Raw genomic sequence first — 12149 nt, 5'->3', positions numbered from 1 at the left:
AAATGCATTAGTTACTTCCTACCCCCCCCCCCCCCCCCCCCATCCCCCGGCTTTTCTTAATAGTTGACATTCAATTCCTTCTTTTTTTTCCTCAGTGTGAACAATAACCAAAGTCTATATATACCTGACAGTGCTGTTCTGCTATTTTTCTGAGAAGCTTTCTTCTTCCTCAGGTAACACCAACCATAATGCCCAATACCGATAAGAATAAGAATGCATACGATGACTGATAAAACAATCACAACAGCTTCAAGGCTGGTACTGCCAGACGTGCCTGTTTCGTGAAAAGAGGTACATTTTTTTGTGTGGCTTTGGACTTCAGGATTGAGTGAGAAAATCATGGTCCATAATAAATGCATTATGGTTGCTTGAATTTTCTTTCTAGTATACTGAGAACTGAATTTCATAATCTCTTGTAATAGATTCATCGAAAATGTTACAATATTGCTTACGTTACCTTTGCTAGGGATAGCTTTCCGCTTGGTCGTAAAAGCCACGAAAGCTGTGCCGCTATAAATCGGTTTCTGTGAACAAAAAGTAGAAAAAAATGATCGCTCTAGAGTGCCGTTAGATTATGTGACTGTTTTATGATAATATATCAGATATGTAGTACCCTTTCCATCGCCTTGGTCACAGCTCTTACGTAGACTCTATACTGACATCCGGGTTCTAACGGTGCGTTGTAGTAACCATGGTAATACTGACAGTCACCAATCGTTAAGCTTGAGCTATTACCAAGTATTTCCGCTGCGATGTAACTATTATTCAATTTACTAGTCTCCATGGTTACGTTTACGTCATCAATAAAGGCAGACGGTTCTGTCTGACCATCGGATTGGAAGTTCATCTCCACGTTTCTTTTTTCAACAGCAACTTGATAAACACTAAAAATAACACCAACAAATTCAAAACTTTTAAGCTTTAAAGGGGCACTTGGACGAAAATCGCTCCAAAATTAAAACTCTTTCATTCGAGCTGGAACTTTGCTGAAATAATCTTGGATACATTGCTCATTGCACTTGTATGTAAATATACCTTGAAAAGTTGTTATCCTAAAAATTCGAATAAATCCTAAAATCTCCCCTGTCAGTTCGCGCGATGGAGCCGCAAGAACCGCTGATCTAAGAGAAGCACTAGACAAGGACCTTTGAACACCATTGAATTCTACTCTTAAGTTCTAGTATTTGTGTACCAATAATTTATGAGAAGATAGTTCTTAAGAGAATGCACTTCAATTTATGAATGTCATTCTGCAGACGGTTAAAGCTATTGATTATCGAGGAAAAACCAAAAATACCAAATACTCAGCTTCCAGAAAAAATGATATTTACCTGTGATTGGCAAAATGTATAGGGCAAAGAGAAATATAATTGATCTATGGTAGTGAGTGATAAGGACGCCTAATTGACATGCTGACTGTTGCAGCTGTCCGTTATGATCAATTATTAGTATTAGTAATAATGGAACAGTTATAGTCGTTATCCGTATATTAATATGACTTTATCTTGCATTAGCTTACCTTTTCAGTTGTGTTCCAATCAATGGCGGGTTTTCTTTAAGCAAGATCACCACCGTTGATTCTGAGATGGCGTTGGTTCCATTGATCTGGAATCTAGGAGTGTCAGCTGAAGGTAAAAGTAACTAGAGTTCTAGAAACTATTATTCAAATGTAGGGTAAATCGACGTCATGGTCACACAATATGAGGCCATATTTGTAAGCCTTTTTTTTTTCCTTCTTATATCTTTGCAATTTTTTTTCCCCGTAAATAAAGGCTAATATAAAGGCATCTTGAGTAACTCATCTGATATGAATATAAGAATATGAATACACAACTAGTCATCAAGACAAGCAACGCTTCTTTGTACTGGTCAGGTCTGCAACTACCTTTTTTACATATGTTGGCTCTTAGTGCAGGTGGAAAGGAGATGTTTGTAGACCTGACCAATATAGGCAAGATTAGCTTTCTTTACCCATGATAGCTCTTGGAGCAGGGGAAGGGGGGAAGGGAGTGACGGTAGGCCTAACTAATATAGACAATAGAGGCTTTGCATCATCACTTGATGGTAGCCATGACAGGGGGCAGGAACAATTGATTCTGGTCTAATCTGATTTACATTAGAAAGGCTTCAGTTTCTCAGGGGGAAAAGACTCTATTGTTATACCTCCTGTCATGACTGCCATCACGTGATGGTGCAAAGCCTCTATACTGCCTTTTTTACACATGATGCCGATACTAGACATGACCAATATAGACTACCTTTTTTACACATGATGGCTACATCACGGTCATGACTGCATGTGGTTGCATTCCCCCAACCATGACGACAGTCAGCAATAGACTTTTCTGTTCCATCACACTCCAGGTTCATCAGCCAAATAGCACCACTACCAGGTTTAAAGTTATATGTATAATGTGATCCGGGGTAACCGAGCATACGGCACAAAACTCTAGCAGCGTTGATATCTATTTCGTCTATACACATGGTACCCCATACGTTGCCGTAACGAACAGCAACACGACCAGAGTTGGGCGAGCTTCCTTCTTCCAAATGAACTTGTACTGGAGAGAACTCTGTAAAATAAATAAATGCATTGAAAATATAGGCGTTTGTGTATATCTGTTAATCTGAAATGAGACAGTATTTTCTCTTTAAAACAAGACAAGATGCTTACTATTTGTAACATTACACATCACACCAGCATAGTGTTCCCCTGGGCACCAGGTGTTGTTCCATCCGCGATGATAACATTCGCTGATCAGTTTTTCGTCGCCACTACATTCCACATTTCCCATCCATAGTCCAGTTTCCTTCCGTACACGATATCCTTTAATTCCCAAAAGCGCAGCTTTGTAACCAAGCATTCTACAGACCACGTGAGCGTCTAATATATCCCAGGTATCATCACATACTGGTCTCCAGGTCCCGTTGTAGTTTACTTCTACGATTCCCATGTGCATATAGTCGGTTCCAATAAGACGAGCAGTAACTTCTTTTTCCTCTACAAAATAGATTCGTTTCCATTAACTTACTAAACTGCCCGGTTTGTGCAATTGATAAATCCGTTAATCGAGAGCAATCGATAACAGTCGGTAATAACTAACTAATTGTATCGGAAATCGATACAATTAGTTAGTTATTACCGACTGTTATCGATTATCGGAAATCGATATTATTCTGTAGCGAAAAAATAATTTTTAATTAAAAAATAATCGTTTAATCTTTACAATCGATGTAAACGGTAATGTTAATTGCTGAAACTAGTTCGGATATCGATTTTTATCGATTGCACAGGATTCTGACGATTTCAAACTCGGAATTAATCGTCTAGATTTTAGAGAAATTAGGAACAACTGTGCATATCTTTCAATTAAATGTCATGAAACTGGTATCAACACTTTTACTTGAATTTGAGTTTGTGCAATACTATGATTATGATTATGGAACAAACCTTTCGATAACGTTCCACACTTTACTCCTGCATCTTCAGAATGAAGGCAATTGTGCCATCCCCATTTATCTTTGGGGCAATGTTCTATTGACTTCTCACTTCCTCGACACTGTACTTCGTCTAGTGCAATAGGACCACTCCCCCTGATCTTAGCTGTTCCTGCCAATAATGCTTTGCTGTAGTTCAGCATACGACAGACCACGTGAGCATCTGCTCTTCCCCAACGATCATCACAGACTGTACCCCAAATTCCATAATATCGAATTTCTACTCGCCCTTCGTGTGTGCTGCTTCCATTTACCAGGCGAACAGCAATGTTTGGACCTTGGGCTTGAATGTCAATATAAAAATATATATTTTCATATAACAAACACGGCACTTTTTAGTTTAACAGTATATAAAGGTAGATTTCATTTAAAATCATAATATATGTACTAAGCTTAAACTTTTTGTTTCAAATTCAGGTAAAGTTAGCTTCTACAGAGCTATTTCTATCCACTGTGAGTAATCAATTTATTCAGTGTATTATTTCACCGAAAAGAAGTAAAAATGATTAAGAAAGACTTTAATAAGAAATACTTTTTTTTCTCGTAATTTGAAAAAAAGACTTTCAATAAGTAAAATGATCATTTGAAGTAGGCGAATTTTATAAGTAAATATACTGTATTTTATCTTATCTTAAGATTCATCGCAAAAAGTGCTTTTCAGGAACATTACAAAAAGCCTGATTCTCCTTAAAAGAACTACAAGCAAAGCAATCAATATCCAAGTCGTCTTTTGTAGTCTTCGTAAACGCTTCGGCTGGCTCTTGCTCAAAAATTGAATTTGTTACAGGATTTGAATCAAAACTCAACAAAACAAAAAGAACTAAACAAAGTAGAAATTAATAGACAAATATAAGTACCTTTCGAAAGAACTACTTTCATTCCTTGGAATGTCAACAAGAATAAGAAAAGCACAGGAAACCCAATCTCTGAAAACTGCCATTAGTATCCACGAGTTTGTCAAAGGACGGTTTGATTCCGAGATATCGCGTAGTAAATACACATGAATTATTTGTTAAATGATCATTTGCCAAGTTGATTCTCGGGGAATATTTACCAAGGCCATATACTGAGCATGAGGTGAATAATTGTTTTAGTACAATTTTAGACTTGTATATCAGAGAAAAGACTTCCGCTCTGGCAAACTTTGGCAAACGTCATTATCGCCACTCGAGCAGTGATTATCGTCTCAGAATGACTGGTCGCTCGACCAATCACAGCGTGCGAGAAACTCTATATTAAAGTCTAAAAGTATATTGTTCTATATCTACGGATTTTGCCGATATAACGAACTCTCTCGCCTGACAGTAGCTAAATATAAAGGTACTCTGACAGGAAAAATTTGTAATTTATTTCACGTTCAGAATACAGGTCGCATGTGACAAGAATGGAATATAAATCAGTGCACGTGATCAGAACGTGAAAAAAGCTGGTGGCGTGATATTTTGCACGAATCACTATGACATAGGTCAATAAAGCTAGTCGCCAACAATTTGATAAGCATTTCCGACATAACCGATCTCATATCCAACCAGTAAAGGCTATTGATACAATTCAGTTTAATAATACTCAGAAAAAATGCAACTGTGGCTGGTAAATGATCCCAAGTGCATCATAATCAAGCGACCGAAACTTGTCGAAATTATTTACCCATAATCTAGTAGCTTTGTCGGTCTTTGCATTCTAGTTTTTTAGTTAGCTTACTTTATCAAAGTAAGTATAAATTGTAATAAACAATGAGGTAAGTATTGTATACGAATCACATTCCCTTGATAGTCTTTGTTGTTAAGTTGAAAAGTTGTTTCTTACCTTTTGTCTCGTTTGCACAAGTAACACCGACATCTTCATAATGACCACAGTTGTGTTCACCCCAACCTACATTCCAGCAGCTCTTAAGAGAATTTTCATATCCACTACAATAGACGTTGTCCAGTAAAATAGGACCACTCCCTTTGACTTTAGCACCTCCTGTCCATAATGCTTTGCTGTAGTTCAACATACGACAGACCACGTGGGCATTACTCATGCCCCAGAAATCATCGCAAACTGTGCCCCAGAATCCATAATATCGAACCTCTACTCGGCCTTGATTTGGTGCGTTTCCATCCACCAGACGAACAGCTACGTTTGGATCTTGGCCTTGGAAAGTAAACATAATTGGTTATTATTATTAAGATTAATCTAATTAGACTATCTTGGGTTTACAGGCGTGTATTTGTACCTGAAGTGTGGCAAACAACACCAGCTCTGTGGTCATTGTGACAGTTATTCTGTTCCCAATATATATGTGTACATTTATCAATAGACATCTCGGTGCCATTGCAAATCATAAATGTACCCCATGCATCGCCAGTTGTATTTTGGTATCCTCGAACAGGAAGCGCAGTACCTTGACTGTATCCCAGCATTCTACATGCAACATTAGCTTCTCTTTTAGTCCAATACCCATCACAAACAGGCTTCCATACGCCATAATACCGCATTTGTATCTGACCAGCGTGGGCAAAACTGCTGTCGTTAACCAATCGAACATTGATATCTGGATAAGCTGGGGAAAAACAGTAAAAGTATCACATGTTTGTCATACAAGATTGATATTGCAATCAGGGAAATTGTTTTGTGCCTTTTTGGAATATTTGAGATTTGCATGCTATACGTACAATCGCATTATTAATACATACTCTAAAACTTATAGTCTATCTTAATTGAAGTCATGTGATACAATGGTAATCAAAATAAATAAAAAACGTGGTCTTTTAAAACTTAGCAAATCATGTTTACCTCTTAATTTTCTTAATATGTAGGTCATGACTGCAAATCTTTGATTATGGCGATCGATATTAGGGGCAATTGAGGTAACGCAATTATAATGTTTAAGCATCAAGCCCCACATAATATGGCTATGCCAATAAAAAGAAATGAATAAATGTACTAATATATATAAATGGATGGATGGATGGACGGACGGACGGACGGACGGACGGACGGACGGACGGACGGATGGACGGACGGACGGACGGATGGATGGATGGATGGATGGATGGATGGATGGATGGATGGATGGATGGATGGATGGATGGATAAATGGATAAATGGATAAATGGATGGATGAGTGGATGGATGGATGGATGTATTCTTTCTTTCTTTCTTTGTTTATTGGTTTCTTTCTTTCTTTGTTTCTTTCTATCTTTCTTTCTTTCTTTATTCATTTATTTACTTATTATATCGCTTAATCGCTCTTGAAGGAGCTGGGGGAAAAAAACTTCCTCGATTTCTTGATAGGATTTAACTACGAGCTACATATCTTCCGCTGCTCTGTGGTCCTTTGCAGCGGCTTCAGTTTGCTTTTAAACTTAAGTAAAACCTCATATCTGTTCTTGAGGGCGTCTCGTTTTCAACAAGAAAATGTTTTTGCGAGAAAATCGCATATATTTATCTTTTTTTTTCAAGACCGAGGGCCGAAGAGTTGCAAATCAATTGCTGATAGATTATAACATTGCTGACTGATATGCTTACCTCTTGGTCCGTATTCACATGCCACTACAACATCTTCACCATGGTAACAGTCATGTTGACCTACACTTCGTTTCCAGCAGTTCTCAATTGAATCTTCAAACCCACTACATAAGACATTATCCAGTAATATAGGACCACTCCATGGTTTACTTGCTGTGCCTGTTGTCAAAGCTTTGCTGTAATTCAGCATGTGACAGATCACGTGAGCATTACTTATTCCCCAGTAATCATCGCATACTGTGCCCCAGACTCCGTAATATCGAACCTCTACTCGGCCTTGGTTTGGGGTGCTTCCATTAGCGAGGCGAACAGCTACATCAGAAAATGTTCCTAATAATAACATTGAAAGGTTGTTAAATGTTGACTAAAAAAATAGGCTTTCGCTATGGCAAGCCACGTTCCTATCTGCCTCTGGGACCAGTTGCTCAGGCATCAAAGCCCTATTAGTGCTAAGCCAAAGATCAACTCTTCAGGTATTATTTATTTATATATTATTTGGCTTTGAACAAATGGGCTATATGGTAAGGAATCTAATTTACTTTGTATTATCTTGTTTCAGATGGTTTTGATTTATATCGACAACGGCCTTATTGTCTCTTCTATAGATCTCAAAGTCCTTTGAAGAAGTTTCTTGATCAGTAGTGTTTTTGAGCTTACATTGTATTTTAGTTGCGAGAACTGACGATGCAATATGCCAAGCTGTACTGTTCTAAATATATCAATGCAACTATTTTATCCTAAATATAACGTTTTTACCTCTTACTTTCTTTCTCTGTTCCTTCCTTCCTTCCTTCCTTCCTTCCTTCTTTTCTTTCTTTCTTTCGATGCAATATGCCACGTTGTACTGTTCTAAATATAGCAATGCAACTATTTTATCCTAAATATAGCGTTTCTATCTCTTCCTTCTTTCCTTCCTTCCTTCCTTCATTAATTCTTAAGTTAATTCTCGTTCTTAAATTGCTATATAACACTCTTATACAGCCTGTTTTTGACTGCTGTGACGCGTTGTGGGGAGTTGTGGGGCAATTTAAACAAAGGTCTCGTCATTGAATTACAAAAAATGCAGAACCGTGCTGGCCGAATAATAACTTTTCAAGGTTATGATGTTAAATCCAAGGATGTATTGAATTTCCTAAATTGGGATGATTTGGCATCTCGAAGAGATAATCACTTGTGTTTATTAATGCATAATTCAGTTAACCATGTTGTACCTACATACATTAGCGATCTTTTCTCAAAATGTTCGGAAAATAACCCTTATAAATCTCGATGTTATTTTAATTATTCCAATGTAAGTAACTTTCATATTATATACGGCTTTCATTTAAAAAGGTTTTTTAACTTATAGAACTACCGTGTTTAAATAAAAGTGACTCATTCATTCATTCATTCATTCATTCATTCATTCATTCATTCATTCATTCTTTCTTTCTTTCTTTCTTTCTTTCTTTCTTTCTTTCTTTTTTTTTTTTTCTCTCTTTCTTTCTCTCTTTCTTAAAAAAACGTCCTTTTTTCTTACTACCATTATCGTCAAGTGCGACTTTCCAAATTTGATGTCTCGTTCGCCGTCGACTAGCATTTCAACAAACATCGATCGAATAACTGCATGCTAAAACGAAAAAAATGTATGGAAGTATAGGACTGGATTAAATGTAAAGATTTTAAAGGATTAAAATCTTTAATTCAGTTAAATATGTCCCTCAACATATTTTTTTATTTCGGTTCTTTGATTATGGTTGTCAGAATGCTGGTCGGCAAGCGACACATCAAACTTTGCGGGTCGCACTTCTTCGACGATAATGGTAGTTATATACTATATTAATAATAACGTATATTTACATTTGTTTCAGTTTGTTTCAGTTTTCGTTATCTATTTTATTTTTTGTTCTTAAAACTAATTTTTCATAGCACGCTTGAAAGCTATACCTTTACTAAGGCAGACAACACCAGCTCTGTGATCACTTGAACAACCACTCTCACCCCAATGTTGAATTTTACACTTGTCAATAGACGTTTCGGTTCCACTGCAGCTGATCTGTGTATCCCATGCATCACCAGTTGTACCCTGGTATCCTCGAACAGCAAAAGCAGCACCATCGGTGTAATTGAACATTCTACACACGACATGAGCATCTTGTAAAGACCAATAATCATCACATAACGGTTTCCATACTCCATGATAACGTATTTCTATTTGAGCAGCATGTGGAAGACTGCTATTAGCCATTCGAACAGTGATGTTAGGGGTGCCTACGAAATGACGTAAGGAAGGTCATGCACTGACTGCTATCGGAAGGGGATTTGGTCTCCTATAGACTCTATACGCGCTACCTCAAATTTTCCCCGGACTTTACAATATCTTGCATAAAAGTATACATTTTATTAAAAGTCCGGTTAATAAACGTTCTTTTCGAAAATCCATTTAGAGTTGTCTGTCTTAGAACCCGTGTAGATCCCAAGGGAGAGGTTGCGGCGTACTTAGAACAGAGCTATGCGAGCGTGGGGCATTCGGGCGTCTTGGCTTTCGAAGCGGCTGTAAAAACGATTGGTTAAAACAATTAAAGTACTAGCTATAGAAATAGTCTATGGTTAACGTTCCGTTTGTACGTTTGTCAGTGAAACCCAGCTGCGATGCTCTAACCAATAAATAAAGTGACACAAATGATAAGTTACAAATGTATATAAATTATTTTTTAAATCTTTTTTACCAAAAACGACTTAGTGGTGCATCAAATTGCATAAAAAAGTCTAAAAATAACTCCATTTTTCAGTTCAAGTCTTATCTTCATTCTCTCTCACACTTCCAATGTTTCAGTTTCAATATCTTACTCACCGTTAGTGCACACAACACCAACGTCTTCTGTGTGATGGCAGTCATGGTTTCCCCATCCACTATGACGGCATTTGTCAATAGACGTCTCTGTTCCTTTACACGATACGTCATCCAGCCAAATCTGCCCGGTTCCTGGTCCAAATCTCTTGGTTATAAATGCTCTTGCAAAACCAAGCATCCTACATACTACATGAGCGTTGTCTATAGACCAGTTGTCATCACAGATAGTACCCCATACGCCAAGGTACTGCACCTCCACCCGCCCCTCAGATGAGGAGTTGGTACCATTAAGACGTACTGTAACGGACGCAGTACCTTTTGGACACATGCAAAAGAAGTTGAATTCATTTTCAAAATTTAGCACATTTTATAACTGATATACTTGCTGAGAGAATAATAAATGTATTCCGGTAAGCTAGTATTGAAGTCCCATCCATAACAATATTTCTCGGCTTCAATGCAGATGTTCAGGCCGCTATTAAAAAAAAAAAAATAGTAATAGCAAGACGCCTTGTAGGTGTTCACGTGCACTGGGTTGCTGTATCGCGCAAGGACTTAGTACAGCTGAAGAAGTTTGCAATGTTAGGCAAACTCGGCTGAAGAAGGGAAATTATTTCACTCAGAAAGGAATACATTTACTCGCGCAACCAAGCCGAGCTTTTTCTACAAATTCGCTTAGAAATATCAGTCGGCTTGTCTTTATTCTGATCATTGAATAATTGATTGTTTCATGAAGCAATGCTAAACGAGGCATCGATTGCCCTTGCAGAATATTATTTTCATTCGAATGTTACTAAAAACATAATAACGACAAAACAATAAAGATAATATAAACTCAAACATTCTTCCCCGATATAAACTTATTTCTGTTCCCTATCGTGCTAATTAATATTCACGACTGAAATGACGCAAGTAGAAATGAATAGATTCCTTGAAGTCTCGCACATACAGCGAATTCAAGGTCGTCCACTCTATATCTATAGTCTCTGACGAACTAAATATAATCGAAGCACTATTTTCCATTGGTTAGCACTACTAACCTTCGTCTCTTACAGCAAAGAATACATGCTTTGAATAGCCAAATCAAAATTTCAGACGACTAATACTAATTTAGTCTCTTTTTTTACGGCATTGTTATCTGAACTTTGACATTAGCTCTTTGGTACTCTAGAGCTTTAGAAAATTAGTTTGGACACTGTTTTGGGGGTGATATCAAAGTACTTCATCTTGTTTTATATTTCCCGTGGTGTTTTATTACTAGTAGTTTTCTAGTTTTCGCGATACAAAGGATTTTTTGTTTATGTTTGTTTGTTTGTTTGTTTGTTTTTTGTTTTTTGTCTTTCAGGAAACGGGATAATAGCACAACGAGAGCGACGCATTCCTAGCCGATTTACTTGCCAGGAATTTGAATTATGAATTTTACGTAGTCCCAGAATACATGACAATTGGCACGATGAAGGCGAGCTACAGCATTGTTATCTGAATTCCATATACCTTACTCCAACTCTTTCTTACAAAACATTCGTAGCATATTGTGTATACTGTACCATGGTGACATCAAAGTACTTCAGGTATATTTTTCTCCTAATAATTTGACTGGTTTTTGCAGATTTTGAGTAATATGAGTGACATGAAGATTGTTCCTCCCCCCCCCCCCCCCCTGAAGTGCACCTTTAGAAGCAATAGTGAGGTGCTGTTTCGCTAGCATTATCAGACCTTTTCTATATTACCATTGGACAAATCTATTCACCGCCCATTCACTACAGTATACAGCTATTGCTAAATGAAGAGACTGCAACTGAATGTTTTTTCGACATTTGGATTTCGGACGTTAGTCATGAAGTGATGTACAATTATCTGAGAACATTTAAGTATATAAAATATTTAGTGATAACTAGTAGTTTGGGCTGCGTCTTTCCAGACTGAATTTTGCCGCTTGATACTTTTTTGAGCGTTATAATAAGTTATAATGATTATTTTCCTTACGATCGTATGATTAAAGCAAGGAAGATTACTTAAAGTAAACACCAAAATCCTTTGTTCTCACGGAAAACGAATTCAGAAGATTTTCTTTCAAGATAAGACTTATATAAGACACTAAGAATAGAAGAAGAAAAAAAGACTTACCAGTGTGCAAGGTTATCCAAAACAAAAGAAACTGCAAACAAAGTGCCTTTCTTCCCATGGCGGTCAGCTGCAGTAGTGATACTATGAACACATTTGGCAAATATTTCGTACCTGTTGTTGTAATATAATCTTTAATTTTACAACCAGACGCTTTTGTAACTGGCCTCTTGCCCTCAGC

General features: G+C 37.2%; 1 protein-coding gene across 2 annotated transcripts in view; it reads right to left on the bottom strand.

Moving 5' to 3' along the window:
• The window catches only part of LOC116287750 (scavenger receptor cysteine-rich type 1 protein M130), a 15912-nt gene extending 3763 nt beyond the window's left edge, over nt 1–12149 (bottom strand). The window contains exons 1-13 of one of the 2 annotated variants that reach the window (XM_089034359.1): nt 11972–12149; nt 9845–10159; nt 8938–9261; nt 7012–7341; nt 5717–6043; nt 5305–5634; nt 3452–3781; nt 2675–3001; nt 2259–2573; nt 1520–1625; nt 614–884; nt 458–524; nt 125–274 (exon numbers count right to left, since the gene is read on the bottom strand). In XM_089034359.1, coding sequence (XP_088890485.1) covers nt 125–274; nt 458–524; nt 614–884; nt 1520–1625; nt 2259–2573; nt 2675–3001; nt 3452–3781; nt 5305–5634; nt 5717–6043; nt 7012–7341; nt 8938–9261; nt 9845–10159; nt 11972–12029 — 3250 coding nt within the window. In that variant the 5' untranslated portion in view covers nt 12030–12149. The remainder of the gene's footprint in view (nt 1–124; nt 275–457; nt 525–613; nt 885–1519; nt 1626–2258; nt 2574–2674; nt 3002–3451; nt 3782–5304; nt 5635–5716; nt 6044–7011; nt 7342–8937; nt 9262–9844; nt 10160–11971) is intronic. The other variant, XM_089034360.1, reaches the window with a different exon arrangement.

Source organism: Actinia tenebrosa, unplaced genomic scaffold (assembly GCF_029948245.1).
Source record: "Actinia tenebrosa isolate PJP-AT-01 unplaced genomic scaffold, QUT_ActTen_1.0 PGA_scaffold2__45_contigs__length_23673736, whole genome shotgun sequence".
Taxonomy (NCBI): domain Eukaryota; kingdom Metazoa; phylum Cnidaria; class Anthozoa; order Actiniaria; family Actiniidae; genus Actinia; species Actinia tenebrosa.
The sequence above is the reverse complement of the archived record's forward strand: the minus strand, read 5'-3'. Positions and strand labels throughout refer to the sequence as shown.